At 51.0% G+C, this 26,779-nt stretch overlaps 2 protein-coding genes across 5 annotated transcripts; one reads left to right on the top strand and one right to left on the bottom strand.

The window, feature by feature from the left end:
* Positions 1–167: 167 nt before the first annotated feature.
* Positions 168–21,127, bottom strand: VPS16 (VPS16 core subunit of CORVET and HOPS complexes). Its single transcript, XM_026503149.3, has 24 exons — positions 20,991–21,127; positions 6,820–6,908; positions 6,499–6,596; positions 6,289–6,417; positions 6,067–6,211; positions 5,846–5,961; positions 5,628–5,750; positions 5,231–5,286; positions 4,790–4,879; positions 4,588–4,682; positions 4,407–4,483; positions 3,809–3,940; positions 3,585–3,712; positions 3,422–3,457; positions 3,120–3,228; positions 2,814–2,948; positions 2,610–2,718; positions 2,421–2,518; positions 2,228–2,335; positions 1,816–1,893; positions 1,546–1,715; positions 1,369–1,465; positions 571–674; positions 168–455 (listed from the first exon to the last, which is right to left on the bottom strand). The coding sequence occupies exons 1-24, from the start codon at positions 21,041–21,043 to the stop codon at positions 311–313; spliced, it is 2,520 nt and encodes an 839-aa protein (XP_026358934.1). The 5' UTR covers positions 21,044–21,127; the 3' UTR covers positions 168–310.
* On the top strand, positions 20,878–26,304 carry PCED1A (PC-esterase domain containing 1A). 4 transcript variants are annotated; one of them, XM_057312630.1, is made up of 8 exons: positions 20,878–20,952; positions 21,919–22,063; positions 22,589–22,668; positions 22,779–23,017; positions 23,118–23,268; positions 23,394–23,640; positions 25,305–25,580; positions 25,919–26,304. In XM_057312630.1, the coding sequence occupies exons 2-8, from the start codon at positions 21,940–21,942 to the stop codon at positions 26,164–26,166; spliced, it is 1,365 nt and encodes a 454-aa protein (XP_057168613.1). In that variant the 5' UTR covers positions 20,878–20,952; positions 21,919–21,939; the 3' UTR covers positions 26,167–26,304. The 4 variants fall into 4 exon arrangements, with proteins under 4 accessions (XP_057168613.1, XP_057168614.1, XP_026358935.2 ...); XM_057312631.1 differs by having other exon boundaries at positions 20,881–20,952; positions 25,509–25,580; XM_026503150.4 differs by lacking the exon at positions 20,878–20,952 and adding an exon at positions 21,139–21,605.
* The last annotated feature ends 475 nt before the right edge of the window (positions 26,305–26,779 follow it).

Raw genomic sequence — 26,779 nt, 5'->3', positions numbered from 1 at the left:
GGCTTTCTTCTGTAACTGTGGAGAGGGGCAGGTCTCTTGTAAATATCGCTGAGGAGCTCCCCGTCCAGCCCCAACACAATCAAACACATCATGTTTTACTGAGGTATCTGGATGGTTCTGCCTCCAGCATGCTTTCGCTTAGGCTGGACTGCATGAGACAAGCGCTCTAAAATGTCCCAACTTTATTTACAATCAGACCCCCAGCTCCCACCCCACCCCAGCTCAGCTTAGCTCAGCTCTGAAGAAGCCTGGATAAGCAGTGACGATTCTGCCAAGCCTAGAGCTCAGGGAGACATGCAGGGTGAGCCCCTCACTTCTTCTGGGCTTGTGCCCTAGTCCGCTGAATCTTGTCGGCCGTGGCCGCATCTGTGGCTCCAGTGCAGTGGGACAATACGAGGGTCAGCTCTGCTTCATTCCGGTGCTCAATGGCCACGTCTGCGGCCTGAGCCACATCCCTGTAGTTTGAGCAGGAGGGGAGATGGTGTCGAGCTGCCCAAGGGCACAAACCGTGCCCCTCATCAGCCCCCTGGCTCAGCCACCCAGCACCCACAGGGCTCTCAGCTGACGCACCCAACGAGAAGCAAGGCCTTGACCTTCTGCTCAGGACCCACGCGGGAGGCATACTTCTTGGCCTCATATTTGTTGTGTTGCTTCATGCAGATCTCAACAAAGGGCTTAGGAGAAGGTGGGGAGAAGGAGAAGATAAGGCAGAGCCTTGCCGTCCTCTCTTGTGAGCAAAAGCCCACTGGACGCATGGACCCTGTGTATTTCATACACTCTTCAGTGTACATAATCCCATCCCACCCCTGCCCTGCCACACATACAACAGTTGTGATCTCAGCAGTCTCAGGGCAGGAATCACCTACACCACAGATCTGTTAGAGCCTTGAGACTGGTTTATGTCCCTGTGGCCACTCCACCGTCCGTGGCTACCCTCGTACAATAGGAGTCCTTTGCCTTCTCAGGACCTCTGTTTTCTCTCACGGCTGCCCTTATCCCACCTACCTGCCACACCACTGAACCACGTGCCACAGAAAACAAACCCCCTCGGTCTCCTCCACTGCCTCCCGGACATGCCCTCCCAGTGCCCGCCCCCCCCCCCACAAAACTTTCCCTTAGGCACACAGTGCCCACTGGGGGCCTCCTTGGGGAAGGCAGTTCATTCCCTCTCTGGTCAACACCTGTGGGCTAACTCGGACCCACTCGCCCACAGACCTGGCCCACGAGTGTGCGGAGAGGGGAAGCACCCGCTAACTATGTGGGAGGGCTGAACAGAAGCAGGAATGGGCCATCTGCCTGTCTCTGGGCCTGGTCCCCCCCAGGACTACTCCCTCTGGGTATGAGGCAGACACAGGGCCCCAGCCTCACCAGGTAGCCAATGGGCGATTTCTTGCTCTTAGAAAACTTCTCTAGCTCCTCCCAGTCTTCCAGATCTGCCAGGGCAGTCAGCTTCAGCCACCAGAGCCTGCAGGGAAGCTGGGCTCGCAGGTGTTGCGGGACGGGCAGGCAGTCCCAGGACCTACCTGCAGCCCGGGCCTCACCTACCTCTTGTCCGGAATGCGGAAGTCACGTGCCAGCTGCTCTGCACGCTTGCTGTGGCCACCGAGGACGAGGGTGGTAACCGTGTCGTGCAGAGACAGGTCCACGAAACGGCCCCCCAGCTCGTCTTCCAGGCGCCGCTGCAGCCGCAGGAGCCGCATTTGATCCTCCGTGGCCTGGGACAGAGATGAGGCCAGATGGGGCGGGATGGGGCCAACAGGGACAAGGAGGCAAGACCGAGAGCAGAGGAGGTTCTCAGAAAAGCGTAAGGCAAACCTTGGCTGCGAACTCATTCTTGGCCTTGTAGAAGGCATCAGCTGCCGTCTGCAGAGCTGCGACTCGCCCCTCGATACGCTACAGGGGCAATCAGGGAAGCCTGAGCTCATGGCACCAAGGAAATCAGCCTTCCCCATTAGGGCTACACTTCTCTCCCTGGTCCCTGTGCCCAGGGTTGCCAGGGCCAGCCTTACCCACTGGGTGCACCACCCAAGTGTCCCTAGTGGGTAGGCTAGCTCCTCTGGGACTGACCACCATCCTGGCCTCATATCCTCTCCGACTCTCCCACCACAGTGAGGACCAGACAGGGTGTGCAGCGAATAGGAGGCCCAAATGCCCGGAGAAGGAGCCCGACCAGCAGCCCGGCCCTCGCGCCCCGCCCCCCCCCCCCCCCCCCCCGTGGACCTCAGACCTCCTCTGCAGCATAGCTGGCTCGGACGTGGAAGCTGCCCAGCTCCTGGTGGTTGTCATCCTGGTTGTAAAGGTCCTTCAGTGTCTCTAGCTCTTGATGTTTACAGAACTGGGGCCATGGACAGGCAGGCAGTCAGCAAGGCCAACTCAGGGGCTCGGGAGGCTCCAGCCCTACCCCTGCCCAGGGCACACACCTGTCGGTACAAACTCAGGGCCATGGGCTGGTTCCGAAGAGTCATGAAAAAATCTCCCCGGTTTAGCTCATTCTTCAGGTGCAGTAACACCGTGAACACTAAGGAACGATAAGGTGGCATGGGGACTCCGGCCTTGCCCCGAGCTTAGCCCTGAGGCCCCAGCCTTGCCCTCCCTCAAACACTGCTTACCCAGATCAGTGTCCCCACTCTCGATGGCCTTGCTCAGTGCCAGTTTGCTTCTCTTCATCTTTAGGAGAAGGGGTACCTGCTCCCCAGAGCGTGGCTCATACTCCAGCAGCTGTGGGGTGGGGAGAAAGGCACAGAGAGAAGGAGCTGGCCTCGGGGCCTCTAATACCGATGTCAGAGCATCTGGGGAGGGCTGGGCGCCCACACCTTGATGGCCAGCTCTGTGCGGCCACAGCCATAGGCCCGCGCAGCAATGTCAGAGTAAGAGACACCTGGCGTGTCCCCCAGCTTCTGGTTAATGGCCCGAGCAACATCCTCGTCGGACACATCCTTCTGTTGCACCTGCAGATAGAGGGGGTTGTCACACACACCTGGATCTCACCCTTCACCCCCCTAACTCCCACTGGCCCTGGATCAAGACCTCCCCCTTCAGCTCTACACTTCGTTATTTCCCACATCTCACCGGGGCCTGGAATCCTCTAAATAACTTTGAAGCCCGCCCTACGTCCTCACCTTGTAGCAGGCCCAGTGGGCCAGGATCCTGCTGACGCCCTGCACTTCAGGAAGGCGCAGGTACTCACAGATCTGGATCGCCAGAGGGTAAAGCCTCCGCAACACCAGCCTGGCAGGGAAGGGGATAAAGGGTACGGGGGTGAAGTGGGATAGAAAGAGAGGGCAGAGTGGCCCCAGCCTGTAAGTCAGGCCTCCCAGCAGCCAAAGAAATGGGTGAGGAGCAGTGACCACAAGAACGCACCAGGGGCTGTAATGCCTGCCCACCTAGAGCCCTCCTCCCAGAACCCCGGGCCTTGCTGTACCTGTCCAGCAACACCTGGATGGTGAGCTGCTTATATCTGCATTTTACTTGGTTAAGGATCCAGCTGGGGTATGAGCCCTATTTGCCAAGGACTTGCCTCAGCCCCTTCCCCTTCCCCCCGCCACCACTGGCTGTAAATATCCTTGCAGCTCGCTTGAGGATACTGGCTGTAAGTGAGGGGGATCCCGATGTGGTAGTCCCGAATGGCATTGAGCACACGCAGGTCCTGACACATGCGTACGAAGCTGTCAGGTGGAAATCTGTCGAGGAAACACTTTCCAAAGGAGGCCGCCTGAGAAGAGCCAGAGGGCAATAGAGGAGCTCTTACCCCCTGCCCCACCCCCCTTGCCCAGCACCTCCTCCCCCCAGCCCCACCGGCCAAGCCAACCCTGAGCAGACTCTTCTGCATGTCTGGCCGGTGCTCGTGTCCCGCAGCCTCAATGCACTGCTGCACAGCCTGGGTCAGCTGCCCCAGCTCCTGGATCTCCCGGAGGTACTCATCTGCCTTCTGGCTCTCCTTCTGGGTGGTGGAGGAAGGGTGCCAGGGATGGGGTGCCATGATAGAGAACACCCCCATGTCTGGTCCCCCACCCCTCTGGGCTGTGGTTCAAATGGGCTGGTATGGAGGGGCTGCAGACGCCAAAGCCCAAATTCCCTCAGCCCCCAGTCCACCCGAGGTACCCATATATCCCCCGCCATATCCACCCACAATTGCTGGCAAGGGGCCTTGACGGCAGCCCTGACTGGTGCCTGGGCTGGGGATCGTAGGGGTTCCCTGCACCTCCTCATCGCCACACAGAGGACACCGTGTCACTTCAGTCTACCTGAGCTGGTTCTCCCCAGCCCAGTGTCCTGCCTGGATTCCTCTCTTGACAAGTGGCACCTGGCTGAGTCTACCATGCCCAGGCAGGGGCATGGGGCTCAGCCAATTAGGAAGGGGAAGGAGAAGAACATCCTGGGGCCCAGGGAGAAGCCTAGGGCTTTACCTCGTACTCTTTCTGGGCCTCCAACAATAGTGCTCCAGGGGCCATCGAGGCAATTTTGAAGATCTCCTCACTGGCCACTAGGGGAGGGAGTCGGTGAGGGCTGGGAGGGCAGGGAGCCCTCAGCACTGCCTCAATGCCCTGATCCTGCCCTGAGTCACATGGTACCCTGTAAGGGCCTCACCTGGAACCTCATGCAGGAACTCGTGGGTGCTACGAGAGAAGATGCGGACCCCATCCAGCTCAGGTACCAGGTAGGAGTCTTCGTCCAGCACAAACCTGAGCTTGGTCAAGGTTCCCAAGAGCACCCGGAAATGGGGCCGGGCAGGTGACCCTCCCTCTCTTCCTTTCCCCTCCCACCCCCACAGGCAGCCCTCCAAGGATACTGGATGCTCTCAGGTGCGTCACCCACCACCATCAGCCGCCTCTCCCAGGCCACCACGACAGCCCTCTCTTTGCTGCGAGGACGGCTGCACCTGTGGGCAGCATCACACACACATCTGGGACACACACAGGACACTGAGCCCACAGACACATCTCCCACCTTCCCACATCCCTGCTTACATTGCTTTGCCTTGGGACAGCCCTGCACATGCGTGCTGCCCCTTATCCCGTTCCTCTGACTGACATCTGCTTCCCTCTCCCCCTGGGATGTCAGCTCCCAGGGGCATCTGGGGCCCCCAGGGGGGCAGAGGTTTCCCTCAAGTATGCACTGGCAGAGATGATAAGATGCCAGCTCCACCTGGCTTGGCCAGTAGACAGGATGAATCAAGGTGTCCCAGGAAACAAGGCTGCACCCACCCCCCAACATAACATCCCATCCTCACCAGACCATCTGCTTCGGGGGGGCCCGGATGTTGCAGTTGAACTCACACAGCTTCTCCTGAAAGGGTGCAGGGAACATCACGGCCATGTCCTGGCAGTCACCAGTGTCTGGTTCAAACGCTCTCGCCCTGGGGCGCCTGGGTGGCTCAGTCATTAAGCAGCTGCCTTCAGCTCAGGTCATGATCCCAGCATTCTCGGATCGAGTCCCGCATCGGACTCCCTGCTCAGCGGGAAGCCTGTTTCTCCCTCTCCCACTCCCCCTGCTTGTGTTCCCTCTCTCGCTACCTCTCTGCCAGAAAAATAAATAATATCTTTAAAAAAAAAAAAAGCTCCTGCCCTACCGCTAACGGATCTGTCCTGGACAAGGGAGGATGCCCCCACATTGTCCCAGGATCACACCTTGAGTGACGCCGTCCCCATCCAGATGTAGCCCGTGTCTGTGAAGAGTGCCAGGTGTCGGTAGGTGAAGGAGACCGCCATCTGCAGGAAGCTGCTCACTCCAGGGGCCAGGCCAGGGGGCGTCTGGGACAGGCCAGGGAGGACACCAGATATTTTCTCAGCGCTTCCCCCACTGCCTCCCCCACCCCTTCCATTTCACTCCCACTCAGGACCCTCACCACTGCCGAGCAGGCTGCATGGTCGAGAAGGTAAAGATCAGGCCCCACAGCCAGAAGAATGTGTGCAACTCGGTCCTGGCACAGTGCGGTCCAGCACGAGGGTGCACTCTGCAGACCTGTGGCCAGGGAAGAGGACAACTTCAGGATGTCTCTCTTGGCCCCCCGGTCTGGAGACACGTCTGTGGGTGCTGAATGGCTGTCTCAGGGATGTCAGGGCTCACCTGGCACCTCTGGCATCCGGCGAAGTTTGAGATCACCCACATTGGCACTGAGGGTAAAGCGGTGGGCCCCAGTAAGGATGGCCACCCCTGAACCAAACTCAGTGTGGAAGATCCGTGCGTCTAGAACCCGGTTCTGCAGCACCTCCTGGGGAGAGGGGCCGTGGGTTGAGGGAGCCAGAGTCACAGACTCCATCCCTTTCCCCAGCCCCCCGCGTCCCCTACATTGCCCATGCTGAAGTGTCTCCGGAAGTCGCCATGAAGCCCGTAAACCAGCACTACACCATCCTCCTGCACGCAGAGCAGCTCCTCCTCAGCTGACCAGCCTAGGGACACCACGGGCCCGCTCTTCCACTGTAGAGGAGAGGGCGGTTCCTGAGGCTGTCCTTGGGACACAGACCCGGCCTAGCCCCCGGGGGGATCCGGAGTGCTCACCAGCAGACTGGCCAGAGGCAGGCCGGAGGCAGAATAGATCTCAAGCACTGGCCGTACACTGGCCGCCTTCTCCTTCCGCCACGGGTTCCTCAACAGTGCTGCAGTTTAAGAAGAGATTTTCTGTCCAGCTCCCCAGGCCCACCCCATAGGAAGCAAGCTTCATGAGAACCAAAATTTAAAGCATTTCAGCAGGGGGTGAGAAGTGGGGGAACAGGGGTGGCCACATTAGCAAGAACCACCCGACAACAAGGCCTCCAGGAATCATGCACCTCGAGTTCACCTCATTGTCCCAGAACATGCAGTGGCAGAGGGGAAACATACCAATGGGGCCCCCATAGGGAGCAGCGGCTACCAGGCAGTCCCTGAGCTCCTCCTTCAGGTCCCAGTCCATGCTGTACAGCTCATATTTCCTGCCCACAGAGAGGCAAGCAGAAATTAGCCTCCTCATGACCCTGCATCCAGATGGAGTGAGCCCAGAGGAACCCCTAAAGCCTCCATTTGTCCTTCACAGGGCAGTCAAGGCCCCCCACAGGTGGGAGAGGGTGATGACTAGAAACAGCTTGGGCAACTGACCACATGCATGCTTAGGGACAGCAGGCGACAGAGCGGAGGGTGTTGGCAGGGCAGGATGTGGTTCGTAGAGCAAGTGTCCAAGGATGGCAGGAGCTCCTGGCACAAGAGATAGGGTGTATGGCCAACATCCAGGGCATAAACTAAGGTAGGACTAGGGTGGGGTGGCTGGCTTTGGCCCGCATTAGCAGGAAATAAGATCCTCTAAGCCGGGGGGGGGGTGTCTTCTATTTCTGCTTCTTTTTTTTTTAAGATTTATTTTATTTATTTGACAGAGAGAGAGACAGCCAGCGAGAGAGGGAACACAAGCAGGGGGAGTGGAAGAGGAAGAAGCAGGCTCCCAGCAGAAGAGTCTGACATAGGGCTCGATCCCAGAACACCAGGATCACGCCCTGAGCCGAAGGAAGACACTTAATGACTGAGCCACCCAGGCGCCCCTCTATTTCTGGTTCTTAACACCAAAGCAGGTTGTGGGCTTTAGAGCCAGGGGTTCCCTTCAATGCTTGCTGATAATGAACTCTGTTTTAGAGGCACTGAGTTAGTTAGGAGTGCTTGTAAGAAATCCCAGAGGAGGTCTCCGGTGAGTCCAGAGCTGGGAGGACAGAGTCCTGGGCTGGAGATGTCAATTTCTGAATGCTCAGCTTATGGGAGGTAACAGAAATCCAAGCTGGCATGAGATGACTGCAATCTGAGACAAGCATACGTTGCCAAGAGTGTGTGTGGCGTGAAGACAGAGTAGGAGGCCTGAGGCATGCCATCATTTGATGACTGGAGGTGGGGACAAGGAGACGGAAAAGGAGTGGGCACTATCCCAGGAAGCCAAGAGAAAGCAGTGTTTAAGGGGAGTGTTTCCTCCAGTATCATTTCAGGAGCCTTCTTGATAAGAATCAGAAACATGCCTACCATTATTTTCTATTTGACATTTTTCTTGGGATTCTAGCAAAATTAATTTAAGGAAAAAAATTTAAAAGAGGTTTATATTTTGGAGAAGGAGTGAGTTTGCTGCTATCACAACTAATGTGATTGTCTACTTAGAAAATCCAAAGCACACTATGGAATAATGAACAAAAGAGCTCAGGAGGGCAATCAACAACCTATCTATTTTCTATACTGATAAATTTTCTATTATCATAGCAAGAATCAATTAGAATATGACTTTAAAAGACCCTAATCATGATACCAATAAAATGATGATATGCAAGAATAAAGCTAACAAAAGTTTTTACAGAATACAATCATGGGGGGGTGAAGAGAGGCAAACCAGGAAACAGACTCTTAACTACAGAGAACAAACTGAGGGTGACTGGAGGGGAGCAGGTGGGGGGCGGGGCTGGAGTGGGGGGGTGGTTAAATAGGTGATGGGGATTAAGGAGGGCACTGCTAAGATGGGCACCAGGTGTTTTCTGTAAGTTATGAACCACTAAATTCTACACCAGAAACTAACATTACACTGTATGTTAATGAACTGGAATTTAAATAAAAACTTGAAAGAAACATAAATTAATAAAGTTTAAAAAAATCAAATCAAATAAAAGTTTACTCAAAGATATAGAAAACATGGAGAAACATTCCAAAATGATCTATGAATGCAAAGGAATTCCAATAAAAACCACTCCCAATTTCTGGGGGTAGGAAGCACAAACTGATTCTTTTTTTTTTTTAAAGTAGGCTCCACACCCAGCATGGGCCCAATGCAGGGCTTGAAATCATGACCCTGAGATGGAGACCTGAGCTGAGATCAAGAGTTGGATGCTTAACTGACTGAACCACCCAGGTGCCCCAGCACAAACTGATTCTAAAACTCACTTGCAAAAAAAAAAACAAAAAAAAAACCAATTATCATTTTAAACAGAAAATGTTGAAAAATATTTTAAAATATTTTGAAAATAAGAGAACAGATATATGTCAGATATCAAATACACTATATAAACTAAAGTTAATTAAAACTGTTGTTTTGGCACAGGAATAAGCAAATAGATTGATTGAAGAAAAGAGTCCAGACAAGAACTGGGAATTGAGCATGTAATAAAGATGGCATTTCAAATTGTTGCAAATTGATACTTGAAATGAGACAATGGGCCATATGGGAAGGATTGCAATAAACTATTTCATTACTTAATCTCTACAATAAAATATTTTCCAGATGGAATTCAAGATTTAAATGTTAAAAAAAAAATAAAGCCATATCAGAACAAATCGTGGCTATTTTTACACCCTCAAAACAGAAAAAATTTCTAAGCATGATATATAACCCAGAAGTCACAGAAAAAGAATGAGTCTAAATAAAAAGGACTTCTGTAGACTTCTATATAAAAAGGGGTAAAAACAATATATATGTTTTATATTTGCTTCTATTTGAAAAACAAGAAATTCTGGAAAGATTTCTAAGAATCTAGTAACTAGTTACTGGTAGGTGAGGGCATGGAATCAGTTGAATAAGGACAGGGACAGAATGAGACTTTGAGTTTTTAAATCACATTAATGGTTATTTATTAAAATGATTAACATTAAAAAACTTTTATACATTAAAAAAATCCGTGGAAAACAAACTAGGAAGACAAACAATGAAAAGGGGGAAAAACGTGACACATGTGAAAAACAGGTACTTTTCTTAAAAATACAAAAAGCTCTAAGTAATTTAAAAAATTTTTTTAAAAAGATTTTATTTATTCATTTGAGAGAGAGAGGGTACAAGCTGGGAGGAGGGGCAGAGGGAGAGGGAGAAGCAGACTCTCTGCTGAGGAGGGAGCCCAACGCAGAGCTCCATCTCGGGACCCTGGCATCATGACTCCAGCCCAAGGCAGACGCCCAACGGACTGACATACCCAGGTGCCCCAGCTCTAAGTAATTTTTAAAAATGAAAATAAAACCAAAAGAAAAATGGCCAAGGGCTATAATCATATTATTTTATGTGAAAATATTTAAAAACTAAACAAGGGCACCTGGGTGGCTCAGTCAGTTAAGCATCTGCCTTAAGCTCAGGTCATGATCCCAGCATCCTGGGATGGAGCCCCACATCAGGCTCCCTGCTCAGCGGGGAGTCTGCTTCTCCCTCTCCCTTTCCCTCTGCCCCTGCTTGTGCTCTCTCTCTTGCTCACTCTCTCTCAAATAAATAAATAAAATATATTTTTTTAAAGATTTTATTTATTTATTCGACAGAGATAGAGACAGCCAGCAAGAGAGGGAACACAAGCAGGCGGAGTGGGAGAGGAAGAAGCAGGCTCACAGCGGAGGAGCCTGATGTGGGGCTCGATCCCATAACGCCGGGATCACGCCCTGAGCCGAAGGCAGACGCTTAACCGCTGTGCCACCCAGGTGCCCCAATAAATAAAATCTTAAAAAAAAAAAAAACCTAAACATAAAATCCTTGAGAAAATAGAGGCTAACAGTTTTATAATGTGAACTATGGAAAAGTCTTTCAGAGCAAGATACAAAACCCAGAAATTATCAAGGAAAAGAATGATAAATTGTATTACATAAAAATTAAAATTCTGTATGTTAAAAATGAATACATAAGAGTCAAGTGACCTATACAAGGAGGAATTTGTAACATTTCTAACAAAGGGTTAATATGGAGGCCACGTAAAGAGCTCCTTTACACACCAATGCAAACAACAATGGAAAAATAGTCAAAGAATACGAAGACATATCTAATGACCATGTAAATATGAATTTAAAATTATTTTTTATGTTTTGACCATCTGAATGACAAAAAAATAAGGGGATAAGAACATCAAATATTGTGGAAGATGTGAAAAACGAACACTTTCCCACATTATTAGGTGGGTGTAAAAATTGGTTCAGCATTTACGGAAGAAAATGAAGTGCTATCTATTCAACTTTTAAATGTGTGCACCCTCTGACTTAGCAATTCCCTTCTAAGAGTCTCACTTATAAAACTACTTGCACAAGTGCACAAAGGTATGAATTCATTGCAGCACTATTTAAAATAGTTCTCTTCAAATCCTGGAAAAACCTCCTTTAAGATTGGGACTGGTTAAATAAACTATGGGATGCCCGTTCTGGGGAATATTATGTGGCCATTAATAAGGTGAGTCTGTGTACTGACATGAAATGATCTCTAGATGTCCTGTTGGGGGAGGGGGGAAAGGTAAGCAGCAGCTCAATAGGAACCATACGAACCCATCTATTTTATACACAAACTAAGCACATATTTTTGACACGCCTACTTACGTATAACAATGTATGTGTGTGAATAGACAGAAAAACGCTCGGAGCACGAAGCTGCACTGAGCCAGACAGTGGTTACCTGTGGAGGGTGGTGAATGGAGGGACGTTGGAGAACCGCTCATTTTCAGACTTTTGCAGTGCCTGGATGTGTGATAACACATCAGCATTTTTTTATATTTTGTTACTAAAATCGTTGCATGAAAATCTGATGGGAAAGCAGATGCTCACACAGACCTAGCGTGTCAGTTACCAATTTATTGCCACTCAGCTCCAAATTCCCCCTCCTGTACTGTGGGAGCGGACGGCATTTATTTATGCCTTTCTCCTTCTCCGTTGAGTGTGATCTTAATGTTTCTCAGTAGAGGGCGCTTGGAGGGATGCCGCCGGAGGAAAGGGCTCTCTAACGGCTTCCCATCCAGGCAGAGCCCGCCGGCCGCCAGGGTGTGAGGACATCTGGCGGTCCTCCGCCTCAGTCATGCAGCAGCAACCTCAAAGGCTCGCCTGGAATGGTGATCACCTTCCCATGGCTCCCTGGACACACACCACACCCCTAGTCTCCTGCCCACACTGGGCTCTACTTCCAAGGCTGCCAAGATGCCTGATCCCGGGGCTACTCTGCCTGTGACCTTGTGTTTCCACAGACACCCCCCCCCCGCACACCTGTGCACCCAACCACTGCTTGTGGCTTAGCGCACAGACCCCACGTGTTCCAGGCTGCCCATCTGCACCAGCAGCCCCATTCCATCGCATGCCCACACGCTTGGCCACCAGCTGCAGCTCGCCTGCCTCCCTGTACCTGTGCACCCCGGAGAGTTGTTTCTTGCTTGCCTGGCAACTGTGGACCAGCTCTGGCCCAGGCAAACCAGTGAACTTCTCTGCTTCCCAGTGATCTGCAATTTTATTTTCGCACGCAAGATCTGAACCCCAACATGGGGCGGGGCTTCCCTTCCAAGCGTGTCATTCCTTGGGTGCTCTCCCTCAGCCCGAGGTGATCATACAAAAGTTTCTTATATCTTACTCTTATCACAGTTTACTAATTCTTTATGTTTATCAAACTTTCTCCATTTAAGTCTCCTGACTGAACCCACATTGATATAAACTTGGGGCAGGGAGTGGCCCAGAAGACAGCCCCCTAAAGATGCGATCTGGGGATTGGTTTGGTTGCATGCTTGGGTCTGAGTGCAGTACTGAGCTCCCGGTCATGGGAAACGAATGCTGGTCACCCATTAAATGCAGCAGCATCACGATTAATCAAGCCTGCAGTTTGCTGTGGTGAAATGCCAAGTCAAACATGTCCCTTGGGAGTGACTTCTGTGCCTGACCTTGGGCTAGATCATTTTGAGTGCACCTGAACAATTACAAAGAGAAAATGACAAGCTTGGGTCCATTAACTTTAAGCTCAAGTCATGGCTCTGAGAAGCAGAAAGCTTCCATCACAGCCCTAAAAGAATCTCAGTTCTTACAGCCACGCGGCTGCTACTGGTAAAAAGCAAACACAAAATTTAATTGCGTGGGTTGTTAGATTATAACAGTTGAATTCACCAACACACCATTTTCCAAGTGAAAGTTAACAGCATTGATCGGGACAAGAATTGGATTTTGAAACTTAGAAACAGTGCAAGTAGCTTGCCTTTCCGTGTCCAGGGAGACTAGCCTTCGGCTGCCTGCAAACCCTGTGATAACCTCACTTGGGGTAGATGTCTTGGGGAGCTTCCCTCCCCAAGGCTGACCTGGCTGACACTACTGCTGAGTGGCTGATATGCCAACAGCAGAGACTAATATCTGGTCCCAATTTGGCACCATTCCTGGGGGGACCAGCCTGCAAGCTGACTACATATGACTCTACAAGGGAGGATGTGACCATTAGCATCCAAACCCACTGGTCAATCTCAACCTCACTCATAGTGGACAAGCCGATGTAAGATGCTTCCAGACATGATGCTGTATAAATATCACAGCATCACCTATGAGATGTTTCTGCCAAAAATGTTCACCCTGCATCTACTCAAGCCTCTAGATCTAATACACAGTTTCAGGAAATACAGGTTATGATGGAAAATAAAGTTCAAAGGCACCGTAGGGAAGCAATGGGACAAATCCAGAAAGTAATTTGGTCTCTTAAACAAGTCAATGTCATGAAAACAAAAGGTAAGGGTGGGAGTGGGGACAGTAATGTTCAAGCTCACAAAAGACTTAATTAAGAGCGGTAAGCAAACGAGTAATTCTAGTTTGGGTCTTGATTTGAACAAACCGGTTATAAAAAGACACTTTGAAGACAACTGGAGAAGTGTGAATAAGGGCTGGTTGTCAGACGATTTTAAATGTTAATTTTATTAGGTGTAAAAGAGTATTGCAGTTTTATAGAAAAGACTGCATTTTTGTAGGAAAAATGTCATTTTTTAAAAAGTAACACACATTGACGTTATATCTGTAATTTATTTTTTTTAGAAGATTTCAAAGTAATCTCCATCCCCCACGTGGAGCTCTAACTTACAACTCTAAGATCAAGAGTTGCATGCTCTATTGAATGAGCCAGTCAGGCACCCCTGCAATTTAAAACAGAAAGGGGCACCTGGGTGGCTCAGCGGAGCGTCAGACTCTTGGTTTCAACTAAGGTCATGATCTCAGGGTCTTGGGATCAGCCCCGTGTCAAGCGCAGTGCAGAGTCTGCTTGTCTTTCACCCTCCCCCTGTGCCCCCCCCATGCACCTCTCTCTCACCCCCAAATAAATAAAATCTTTTTAAAAAAATAAAATACAACAGAAAAAGTATTTGATTGAAAAAATGTGTCTGGAAAAAAAATAAATAAACGTGTCTGGAGTTGGCTTTTAAATAGTCCCAAAAAAGTGTGTGTAAGAGGAGGAAGGGAAAGATGAAAAGGAAATGACAAAGTGTGGATCTTTACTGCAGCTAGCTGAGGGGTACATGGGTGGTCACCAAATTACTCTTAACTATGTTTATGTATATTTGAACTTTTTCTTAATGAAATATTTTAACTTCCAAAGTGCTGAAGCAAATATTGCAACACAACAATTTTTAAGCCCAAGTGATGATGCTGGGTATTCACTCTACTCCTCTACTTCATTGTACACCTGAAAATGTTCCTAGTAAAAGGGTAAATTCAATTCCCAAGAAGTGAGGACGCATCTTTTATCCAGTGTTCCAGGGACTGAAGCTCAGATGAGGCCTGAGATCTGTCCACTGAAGTGACAGAATGTCACTAAGAACAGGGCACTCAGACCAGAGTGAATGGTCAGTGGGAAGAGAGAAAACAGAAGCAAATGCAGACGGCGGTCTTTGGACGTTTGGCTGGCGTGGGGAGGAGAAAGATGGGGTGAGAAGGAAGGACATGTGGAATGGGGGAGTTTATTTTTTCCTTTTTTTTTTTTTTTAAGATTTTATTTATTTGTCAGAGAGAGAGAGAGAGAGCACAAGCAGGGGGAGCAGCAGGCAGAGGGAGAAGCAGGCTTCCCGCTGAGCAAGGAGCCTGATGCGGGGCTCGATCCCAGGACCCTGGGATTATGACCTGAGCCGAAGGCAGATGCTTAACTGACTGAGCCACCCAGGCGTTCTGGAGGAGTTTATCTTTTGTTAGGATGGGGAGATACAGATCAAATTTCTAGGACCCATCCCAGAGATAAGGGAGTACTCTGGCCATGGAAGCTTCACGTAGCCAGCATCTCAGGTGATCTTGATGCTAGGGGTCCTGGACAACAGGTGGAGAAACACTGTGGCTGAGGGAGGGTGTGGGTGGATGGCATATGGTTTCTGAGAGAACAGGGAGACAGGGGCACATCACCGGGTCAGGTTTGGTAGGGGGAAGCCTAGCCCCTTCTATGCAGATTTCCAGGTGTCTCGATGACTTCCAGTTCTCTCAGAAGTACAAGGTGAAGTCAACTGTTGGCAGGAGGGGCCAATGAGACTATGATTTTCAGTATTTCCAAATTATTTTAATTGTTTCTTTGTGTAATCTTTTAAAAGGAAAAGTAGAGCCCTTGTGATGAGTGTAGGCTGACCCCCCATAAAAATACTATGAGGGCCCAGTTGAGGCTGGTGGGCATCGATTTACTGTAGTCCCAACCTGCCTGTGTGTGGCCTGCCTAGCAGCACTCAGCAGCGGCCTAGGCACAGGTAGAGACAGTGAGTGGCTGGTGCACTGGGAGGTGGCTCTGTGCCAGGCAGGTGCAAATGATGGACAAAGGAGCAAGGCTGTCAGGGAAAAGGCAAGAAACTGAAATGACTGACTGTGGCTGTCCTCCAAGCTGGACAGGGAGGGACACATTTATAGAAGGGGGCTCTGCACACGGATACGAAGAGAACAAAGGGTTCCAGGGATGGGGGTCCCAGTGAGGTTGAAGGACAGGTCTATCAGGAGGTACCAGAGTATCAGTGAGGACAGAAGCTTACAGTCAGACAGGGGGCTGCCTGAATCGAATGTTTCAGCAGCAAAGCAATTCTGGAAGAGCACAGGTGCAGGGCGGAGGGTGGCTGATGTAGATAAAATCACTTGAGAGGAGCTCATGGAGCCGTGAAGCCAGGTGGCCACAGAAGTCACCCTGGAAAGTGGCAAGAGGTGGGATGTGCAGAAGGCTGTCCAATCAGTCATTGAGGGATGTGGCTCAGGAGGCCGGCAGCAACACAGACCTGCCTGGGAAGGAGGCAGAGCCCCCTCTAAGGGGGACAAGAGGGGCACCTGGGTGGCTGTCGTTAGGCGTCTGCCTTCCGCTCAGGTCATGATCCCGGGGTCCTGGGATCAAGCCCCACATAGGGCTCCCTGCTCAGTGGGGAGCCTCTTTCTCCTTCTCCCACTGTCCCTGCTTGTGTTCCCTCCCTTGCTGTGTCTCAATCTGTCAAATACATAAAATCTTGAAAAATAATAATAATAAGGGGGCCAGAAGTAAGGGTCAGGGAGTGAAGAGCAACAAAACAAGGACTACCTCCCCATCCATTGATGTAAAGAAAGCTTCTCAGGGACAGTCGGGTGACTCAAGCTGTGCCTGAAGGGTGGCATGGGGTATGGAGAAGCAGAGTGAAGGGCAGCAGGGAGGGTGGCCTCTCGGAAGAGTACAGGGGTGTGGACTCTTGTAAGGACAGCCATACCTTCAATGAGGAAGGCCAGTCATATCTTTCTCCTCTACTCCCAGATCCCAGAAGTGGAAATCTCAGCAGCAGTAAATGGACCCTGGATTCCAATACCAGGAAATCACTAAGCCTAGCAGCTCTCATAGCCTCAGTTCCAGCCCCCTCCAGGAAACACTGAAGAAATCCCTATGGCTGTACAGTTGAACTTCTGGAAAAGTACGCTCCACCACAGTGCAAGCAGAGCCCTGGGGTGAAAATAGATGATCTTCAGCCTTTGCCTCCAGGATCCAGGCTGGACTACTGGACCACTGGGGAAGAAAGGCACATCAGGTCTAGCCTTGGAGAATAATCTATTTATTCCAAAATCTTCAAGCCCAAGAGAGCCCATCATCACCCCTGAAATCCTTTGGCTGCAATTTGCCTCAAAAATAAATACTATTGGGGCGCCTGGCTGGCTCAGCTGGAGGAGCATGCAACTCTTGATCTCAGGGTTGTGAGTTCGAGCCCCACGTCGGATGTGGACATTACTTAAAAATAAAATCTTAAAAAAACAAAAATAAATACTACTGAAGAACTCCTGTACATTGTTGCTGGAATGTAAAATGATGTAGCTGCCAGGGAAAAGAGTCTCATGGTTTTTCAAATAAATACAGAATTACATGTGATCCAGCAATTCTATTCAGGGTATATATCTAAAAGAACTGAAAGTAGTCTCAAAGGGACATTTGTACACTCATGTTCATAGCAGCATTATTCATAATAGCCATGAGGTAGAAGTAACCCAAGTACCCACTGATGGATGACTGAATAAATAAAATGTGTTATATACCTACAATAGAATATTATTGAGCCTTAAGAAGGAATGAAATTTTGATACAGGCTACAATATGGATAAGCCTCGAGGACAGGACAGTATGCTAAGTGAAATAAACCAGTCACAAAAAGGCAGATACTGTAGGCTTCCACTTATATGAGCTATCTACAGTAGTCTAATTCATAGAAACAGAAAACAAAATGGTGGCTACCAGGGCTAGGGGAGGGGAAAAATAGGGAGTTACTATTCAATGGATATAGAGTTTCAATTTGCAAGGTGAGAAAGTTCTGGAGATTTCATTGCACAACATGAATGTACTTAACACTACTAGACTATGCTTTAGAATGGTTAAGGTAGTAAATTTTATGTTATATATATTTAACCATGATTTTTTAAAGATTTATTTTTATTTTTTATTTTTGGGGGGAGGGTCAGAGGGAGAGGGAGAGAGAGAATCTCAAGTAGACTCTCCACTGAGCAGGGAGGCTGAGGCAGGGCTCGCTCTCACAGCCCTGAGATCATGACCTGAGCTGATATCAAGCGTTGGATGCCCAACAGACTGAGCCAGCCAGGCGCCCCTAGCCACAATTTTTTTAAACGTTCACGTTTAGGGACACCTGTCTGCCTCAGTCAGTAGAGCGTGTGACTCCGCTTTTGGGGGTGTAAATTCAAGGCCCACGTTGGGTATAGAGATCACTTAAAAATAAAATACTAAAACAAGTTTGTGTTTATATGTTACCCCATCCCCCCCCCCCAAAAAAACCCTACTAAAATAGTCAATCTCTCTTCTAAGAAGAGTTTCCGGCATACATAATGTATCTTGTCTCCTTTCCCTTACCATAAGGGATGTTTCTACTAAAGTACTGAAACAATGTGTCCAAAATCAAGCTAACCCTTCCCCCACAAAACTCTCTTCCTTTCACATCTTAAGCCAAAAACCCAGTCATCCTCAATTCCTTGCTCTACCTCCTTCCTATCCAATGCAACCCATCACAATCTCCTTTGATTTTGTCCCCTAAATACTTCTCTGATGAATCCCCTTCTATTTCCAACATTACTGCCCCAGTGCTCCCCACCATCAACTTCTCCCTGACCTATTCCACCCTTGCCTCCATATTTGCTTGCTCCTTCCAAAAGGAACTTATTTACACACACACACACACACACACACACACACACACACACACACTTCTGGCAATCCAGCCACACTGGCTCTCTTTGTTTAGATGACTGACAGTGTCCTAGTCTTTCTAGCCTCAGGACCTTTGTATATGCTCTTTTTCATCACACTCCCTGCACCTACGTTTACTCATCTCCTGGATGGGGTATTATTGTTTCCTTCATTAAGTCTTCTTTACCTATAACCTCCCAGTCTATTATGTATACTCTCTTGGCCCTTATATTTCTCCTTTACAGTGATTATGATTAAACAAACACTGAGTCATAAATGGTTATCAACGGTCTCTCCTACTGGTGGTAAGCTTTATGAGAGCAGACAGGGTCCATGTCTTTTTATTGGCTGATACACATTCAGCCCTGCAAAGGGTTGGGCAAAATTAATAAACAGGATTAATTCAAGTTCGGTTTTTAAGATAAAAATGGCTTAAATTCTGGAGCCCTATAAGAACTAGTAACCATGCTCTCTCTTACCCTTCCCAAATTCAGTGAGCTTTCCAGAACATTACTTCCATCACAAAAGAACCTGTCCTGCAGACAGGACATGAAATGCAATGCTTGTATCATTCATTCACTTACTGGAACATGTCTTGGCATAAAGCTATGCACAAACATGAATAAAACCAAATAGCTGCATTTAAAATATTTCCACTCCGGTGAAGCTAGAATATGCTATATGTTTTCCTGTTTAAAAAACAACAACAACAAAACAACCAAAAACCCTACACTTTAACACACGTTCTAGAAGAACACTGGATTCAAAGCCTGGCTCCACCACTTACTAGTTGTGTAACCTGGCCACCTAACCTCTCTGTGCCTCAGTTTCCTCATCAGTAAGATGGGGCTAATAAGGATACCTAACTCATGGGGTTGTGAGACAAACTAGTCAATACACATAAAATACTTAACATAGTGTCTAGTACACAGAACGGCTCAACATCTGATAACAAAAATCATATATCCTCCACAGCAAGGCTTATACTTCTACTCTTTCTGGCAGCACAGCACAGGTAAGGGGAGGCTAGCCAGACAGATCACGTCTATGGCAGGCACTCAACACTCACACTCATTTAAAACTTTCCTGGTGTATCAACAAAGCTAAGACTGCATGTGATAAACAGGAGCTCTGTGGTAATGAGGTCAATGTCTTTAGCATTCTCTGATTTAACAAACCTTTGCAGGCCACATGTATTCTCCAAAGTAATATAAGTTAATAATTTTAAAAGTGTATGATGTATGAAACACTAAGTTACATAGCTACTTTTGTCAAATGACATACCTTCTCCACAAAAGCAGCTGAAATCGTTGTTCCTTCCTACTGACTTCACTGCTTTTTAATTAAATTTCTGCATTTTTTTCATATTGCATATTTTATATGCATATTTATAAGAGATAAGAATTATAAATAAACAACAAATGCAACGGAGCTCTAAAAATTGCCATAAAGCATCTGTTCATCTTGGAAGTGTTAAGAGCTGACATTCTGTGTATCAAAAATCACATTGAAAAGTTTTAACACGTGAACAAAAATGGTATACAGTTTCCCTAACACAAAAGAGTACTTTGTATTGAAATACGACCGCAATGCAATAGTTGAAATCAATAAAGTATTTTTAAAACTTTATTGGGCAACTACTGCATAATAGTCACTGTTCTAAAGTTGCATTGGACGTATAAACAGTCTCAGCCCTCGAGGAACTTAGTTTAGCAAAAGAAACCTATGCAAATACTGCCCTACTGTGCCGTTCATAACAGACCATAACACTGGGCCTGTGAGGCCCAAAGGAAAGTCAGCTGACTCTATTGGGATTGGATCAGGGAAGGTTTCAGAAAGAACCCTTGAACTAAGTAAGACCTAAAAGATGAACAAAAATTCTCCACTGAGACAGAGGGCAAAGGCAGTACCCACAGAAGGAACTGCAGGCTGGCTGCAAACATGGGAAACATCATGGTGTACTGAGGTCCTGTAATTCTGTGCAACTGGAATAAAAGACTTGGGTAGGAGAGGGGCAGATGGAGCTGGAGGCAAATAGAGGCTGACTTGGAGATGGTCCAATAGAAGGAGTTTGTATTTTACCCCACAAAGAAGCGACGCCACTGAAAAATCCTTATCAGGGTAATGATGTGATCGGTTTACACTTCACATCAATAGTTTAGGACTCTAGGACTCCCGTGAGAGGGTTACCCTTAGCTGAGGGTCCTCACTCGCGCTGCCCCTGGATTCGGCCCTTTCTCCCAGTTTGCTGTTATCCCGCCCGCCGTGCGATCCCGCCTCCCGTGGAGCGCCCCTGTAGTCTGACTTTGGCAGCACTTCCCCGCAGCAGACTGGACACTCGCTGTCACCCGCAGGCCGTCTCCCTCAACGTGATCAGAGCATCCTTCAGGAGGCTGACAGATCTGAGCTTCAGCTTTGGGGTCTGCCCCCAGTCGTGTGACCGCGGTGTGATTGCCTCAGTTTCCTTCCTGGAGCTGGGGAAGGCCCGGCCCCCTGGCCATTAAGCGGCTGTGCGTTAAGTGGTAGACGCCAGGAGAGAGCCGGCGAGGGGCGGACCCCAGCGCCCACAGTGACGGGGGCGCGCGCCGCCGGCTCCGCCTGAAGACTCAAGCCGGCGGGCGAGCGGGGTAAGCCGGGCCGTGGGCGGGAGGGCGGGGCGGCTCACCGGTAAAAGGCAGAGTCCCCGAGCGGGTTCCAGTTCGCCGTGTAGCAGTCCATGGCTGGTGCAGGCGGCGGCTGGGAAACGCCGAGGGGACAACCGCCTAGCACGGGCTCCGGGCCGGCACTTCCGCTTCCGCCCGTCCGGGTCACGTGGCGAGGCTGCCGCTACGGCCATCACCACTGTGGGCAGCTGCATTCGGCCGTCGCCGCGCCCCCGCCCACACCCGGGCCTCGTGCCCGCCGGGGTGGGCCCGGCCCTGGCTCCTGTCCCCCGCCGCTGCCACCCCCGCCGCCTTCCTGTGCGCTCGGGCGCCGGGGGTCGCGCAGGGCGGGACATGGGTGACCGGAAGTGGAAGCTGTGAGCGTCGCCGCCCGGGGCGCCGAGGCCCGAGGCGCCGTCGGGGCCGCCGCGACGCACGCATGGAGAGCGCTGGGCTCCGGGCTGCGCACCGACGGCTAACCGGGACGCACGGGTTCTGCCGGGCGCGGGCTGTGCAGAACCGACTGGCCTCCCGGGGCGCGGGAACATGAGGCTAGGCCCGGAGCCCTCAGAGGGCGAGGCGCGCGGTGCGCGGGCCTGTCCCGGGCGTGGGTGAACGGTGCGGAGCTCCGGGACTCGGTAATTGGCGCTAGCGGGCGCGCGCATGCGCGGGGCGGCGGCGGGCACGTGGCGGGGCTCTGGGCGGCGCCGCGCGGGAAGCGCCTCGGTGCCCTGGTGGCCCGCGGGCTGGCGACCCCCTGCCTCTGGTGTCAAGTGGGACCGAGGCAAGGCGCCACCACCATGGGCCCTACTCTGCCGTGGCCACCTCGCTTCTGTAGCCGTGAACAGCTCGGGAGGGGCCGGCGCAGATCTCATTTATCGCGGGGCGGGCCCTGGGGCCGACCTGTCCTGAGTCCCCGCCCGCGCGCAGCTTAGTGGCCTCTCCCCGCAGCCCGCCATTGACAGCGGCGGCATGGTCTTCTGTCTGGAGAACGAGGAGCCGCGCCTCCCTCTACGAAGCGCCATGGTCCACTTCCAGGCCTCGGAAGTCCAGCAGCTGCTACACAACAAGTTCGTGGTCATCTTGGGGGACTCAAGTGAGTGCCCCTCTAGGTTCACACTACCCAGCCCTGCACCTTCAGTCTGTTTTCTATGACTGGACCCTTTGTCACCATCCCAAACCTCCTTTCTGACCCCTAGTCTGCTCCAGCCCAGTAGGTTTTCTGTTTATTTCCCCATGCACCATCCACAGGTGTCCTGACCCATGTAGTCTGTCACATATTTTAGCCCATCCTTGCTCAGCATTTTTCTCCCTGACAGTCTCCCATACTTTCCTTCATGGGAGCAGTGGATTGTGCTGTCTGTCTCCTGGGTGACTTGGCCAACTTACTTCTGCCAGGTCATCTTGGGCCACTGTGTATTAAATTGGGGGCTGGTGCACGGCCAGAAGGCAGACGTAGTACCAGAATTTTTTTGGCTTCACCTTTTCTCTGCCTCTGTAATGAACTCCACAGAGGTGGTGTTGGGCAGCCCCAGCCTTGGGAAGATGGGACGCCTGCACTTGGGAGGAGCTAGGGTGGGGTGAGGCTTGTCTTAGCCTCAGGGTCTCTGTCTCCCTGCAGTCCAGCGGGCTGTGTACAAGGACCTGGTGCTCTTGCTCCAGCGGGACTCACTGCTCACAGCCGCCCAGCTGAAAGCCAAGGTGAGGGAAGCTTGGTAGCCACGCCAGTGGTGGGTGGGCACAGACCCTGGCCTGGCAGGGTCTTCCTCCCTGGCATGGGTCTGACCAGCTGGGTGGGGGGGTGTGGGCAGGGGGAGCTGAGCTTTGAACAGGACAAGCTGGTGGCTGGGGGTCAGCTGGGCGAGCTACACAACGGGACGCAGTACCGGGAGGTCCGCCAGTTCTGCTCGGGTTCTGGCCACCACCTTGTGCGCTTCTACTTCCTCACCCGCGTTTACTCCGAGTACCTCGAGGGCGTCCTGGAGGAGCTGACGTATGGGCCTGCCCCGGACCTGGTGATCATCAACTCCTGCCTCTGGGATCTCTCCAGGTTGGGGCGGGGGGAGAGGGAAATACTGGTTGGGGGGTGGAGGTATGGCTCAGAGGCTATCCACCTTGTGCTCTTGCCCACCCTACGTGCTGTCCGACAGGTATGGCCGCTGCTCGATGGAGAGCTACCGGGAGAACCTGGAGCGGGTGTTTGTGCGCATGGACCAGGTGTTGCCAGATTCGTGCCTGCTGGTGTGGAACATGGCCATGCCCTTGGGGGAGCGCGTTACTGGGGGTTTCCTTCTGCCAGAGGCAAGTGACTGAGGCCCTTCAGGTTGGGGGAGGAGGCATCCTGAGGCAGGATGGTAGATAGAGGGCCTTCCCTCCCGACCCTGCTTCCTTGTGCGGCTCTTAGATGCTGCACTTTCTTAACTCAGCTCCAGCCCCTGGCAGGGTCTCTGCGGCGGGATGTGGTTGAAGGGAACTTCTACAGTGCAACACTGGCCGGGGACCACTGCTTTGATGTCCTCGACCTCCACTTTCACTTTCGGCATGCGGTACAGCACCGTCACCGGGACGGTGTCCACTGGGACCAACATGCTCACCGCCACCTCTCACACTTGCTTCTGACCCATGTGGCCGACGCCTGGGGCGTGGAACTGCCCAAGCGTGACTATCCCTCTGGTGAGCCCTACCACAAGGGGGTAGGAGAGTGATGCAGAGGGGGTTCTTAGAGCATAGGGCTCAGAAACAGAATAGGACAGAGGTACTCGGGGAGTAGAGGCCCCTTGAAGGACTTTTGTGGCTCCTGAGTGCACCTTTCTCATCCCCTGGGGAGGGTGAGAGCACAGGAGCAACATTCTGATCCAAGTTCTGATTCCATATGGTCTAGCCTGTAGTCATCTCTGTACGTGAATGAGTTTATGTAAGCTTTGAGCACATAAAGCAGTGTGTCAAAAGTCTCCTATCCCACAGATGAATAGGGAAGAAATGGGGGGACTTCTAGCTAGGCATGGGGGTGGGGGGGGTGGAAAGATGGAAATGGAGGAAGGGCAATCATGAGATGTTACAGAAGCAAAGAAGCCGTTCAGCTGTTTCTGTCAAGTCTGTCAGTTCCTGCCTGCTCTCAAAAGGAGCATGGTGGCTGATTGTTTCCATGTCTGCTTCCCCCCCGGATCATGTCCTCAAAGGGCAAGCTTCCTACCTTGTTGCCAGCTCATCCCTTTTGGCCTTGGTGTCTAGCACAATTGCTGTGTACATAGTACCTACGGGATAGTGTTTGTTGAGTTGGGGGCACAAGTCACGTTAGAAGGCTGTTCGTAGCAGCACTAGAGGGTGTGAGGGCACAGAGAGGCCAGGGATGTCACAGAGGTAAACTAGGACTTGACAGCCAGGAGTTGGAGCCTTGGGGAGGTGGATTATGGCTTTAATTATATAATGGTTTGGTTTCCTTGTTTTTTAGATGAGAACTGATCCCCAGCAAAGAGAGGGATGCTCTAATGGTTGTAAGGCTAGTTTGTGGTGGCTTAGGTCTTCTGCACCCAGTTTGGAGGTCCAGAAATAGGGATGTGGAAAGGAAGAGTTGGATGGGAGGATATGATTGGTGAGTTTGGTCCAGGCAGACCTCTGAGGTGCTGTGGAAATGTGCAGCGGATTTGGAGTCTGTGGGGGCCCCATTGCAGGTATGAGCATGAACTGTGAAGGAGAAAGCAGAACTGGGGCTGTGCTGTGGAATCAGAATGGAAGAGGGGCTGGTGGAGGAAATAAAAGGACCTGAGGGCAGAGGCATTTCAGGGGGGACAGAGACTATTGGCCATTTCATATGACTGTCAGGAAGAGAGGAAGTGGTTACATTTAGTCAGAATAGTGCTGAAGGAGTAGAATAGGGTTTAGAGGCAGGAGCAGCTGATGAAGGAATGGGAACTGGGCAAAATACTCCGTATGGAAGTTTGGAAGGCACGGGACTGCTGGAAGAAGAGAATGACAGGATCTCTTCTTGTCCAGAGAGAAGACTTATTAGGCTCATTTGTTGGTCTGTGGGGAGCAGCTGGGAGAAGAAAAAGCTGTAGATACAGGAACTGGGCATACAAAGGGAGAAGGCTCTAGAGGGGTGCATGAGGTCAGAGCAAAGGCAGATCTGTGACTTTGAGAAAGACAAGGAAGAAAGAACGTACCCTGGGCTTGGCCTGAAATGAGAAAGAATGAGGAAGATGGGGTAGGAAGCAGAGGGTGCCCCCACCTGGTGGCTCTGTTCTCCAAGAGGAGGGAAGAGGTTTAGGAGTGTGGACAACCGGAATTCTGGGCAGGGTGGCTCTCAGGCCTAAAACAAACAACCATCCCGTTCTTAGACCCGTGGATTGAGGACTGGCCAGAGCTGGATCATCCGTTCCAGGGGAGCCATGGGCAGCCCCCAGACTTCGGGGAGCAGCTGGCCTTGCCCCCACCCCAGCTCTCTCCCCTGCCCCCTCCCATGCCTTTCCCCTACCCCATTCCTCAGCCCTCGCCACCTCCCTTGTTTCCACCCCTGCCCCAGGACACCCCTTTTTTCCCAGGCCAGCCCTTCCCACCCCACGAATTCTTCAATTATAATTCAACAGAAGACTTCTCGATGTCATCCCACTTAGGTAGGTGCCTCCACAGCCTCCCCTCCCAGCTCTCCCAGCCTCCCTGTGCACCTTCCCCAGCCTAGCCTCCCGTACCCAGAGGAGTTGGGTAGCTCCTTGTGCCCCCAGGATTGGGTTCAGTCACTGCTGGATCTACACCAACATCTGTAGACTCGTTAATCAACTCATTGATTGTCACAGTTTGCTGGTTTGGAGGTAGGGGAATGGTGTGGCCATCTGGTAGATGGGGAAACGGAAGCCCAGAGAAGCTCCTCCTGGAGAATTAAAACTGCCCGGAGGCAGAGCTGGGCTCACCTGCTCGGAAGCCCACTCTCTGATAATGGCTGGTTCTTTTGTAGGATGTGGCCCTGGAGTGAACTTTGTGCCTGGCCCCCTGCCACCTCCAGTCTCTGGCCCTATCCCCCATGGTCAGCACCGGGGCCCAGTGGTCCACCGGGGGATGCCACGCTGTGCTCCCAACAGCCCCTACCACGTGCCGAGGATGGGGGGGCCCTGCAGGCAGCGGCTCAGACACTCAGACAGACTGATCCACACAAACAAACTGGACAGACAGCCTCCTGCCCATTCGGGGACATGGCCTGGATAGACTGGATCTTGGACTGGGGCTGGATGTGCCAGTGGCCCTACAGGGCCTGCTTGCCACCCCCGGTGCTGGGTCAGGGTGTCTGTTATGCCTGGCATTGTTCTTGTCCATTGCTGTCACTAATAAAGGCATGGAAGAACAGAGTGGCATCTTCCTGTGTGAGGGGATGGGTTTCCCAAACCATGATCTGAAGAGCTGGGGAGCTGCCTCTGGGCCCTCTCCAGCCTTGGCCCTTTCTCCTCACACTATTTAAAAATCATTGAACATGTCCTTCCTGCTATCTCACACACTCGTCTCTACCCTTACCAGAACACAAGTGTGCTTAAAGACCCTGGAGGGGTCCTCCTGTTATCCGCTGCTCTTGGAGATTGGAAAGTAGCAAGGGCTGAGTTGAAACTGTCAATATTTTATTTGGAATTTTGGTTCTGGCGAGTTCCCACCTCTATTTTCCAGTCTTACGCATTCAGGTATACATTCAATATTCATCTATTTCTGGACATGTACACAGACCTTAGTTATCTGCACAACTCTTGGCACATGGTGGACTCTCATTAAATGGTTGGAACTAAACAAGCTTCCAAACTCAAGTGGAAGACTGATTAGAAATCCATTATTT

The sequence above is a fragment of the Ursus arctos genome, unplaced genomic scaffold, assembly GCF_023065955.2.
Source record: "Ursus arctos isolate Adak ecotype North America unplaced genomic scaffold, UrsArc2.0 scaffold_16, whole genome shotgun sequence".
NCBI lineage: Eukaryota > Metazoa > Chordata > Mammalia > Carnivora > Ursidae > Ursus > Ursus arctos.
The sequence above is the reverse complement of the archived record's forward strand: the minus strand, read 5'-3'. Positions and strand labels throughout refer to the sequence as shown.

Coding starts and splice junctions, on each gene's coding strand:
- VPS16 (XM_026503149.3), bottom strand. CDS start 21,043: ATGGACTGCTACACGGCGAACTGGAACCCGCTCGGGGACTCTGCCTTT. Junction 5,751..5,845: donor ATGCAGCCTGCTCGGCAGTG/GTGAGGGTCCTG, acceptor GGCCTGTCCCAG/ACGCCCCCTGGCCTGGCCCC. Junction 2,719..2,813: donor GCACAGAGCTGGCCATCAAG/GTGTGGGCGCCC, acceptor CCCACCCCACAG/CTGCTGGAGTATGAGCCACG.
- PCED1A (XM_057312630.1), top strand. CDS start 21,940: ATGGTCTTCTGTCTGGAGAACGAGGAGCCGCGCCTCCCTCTACGAAGC. Junction 22,669..22,778: donor CCGCCCAGCTGAAAGCCAAG/GTGAGGGAAGCT, acceptor GGGTGTGGGCAG/GGGGAGCTGAGCTTTGAACA. Junction 23,641..25,304: donor CAAGCGTGACTATCCCTCTG/GTGAGCCCTACC, acceptor TCCCGTTCTTAG/ACCCGTGGATTGAGGACTGG.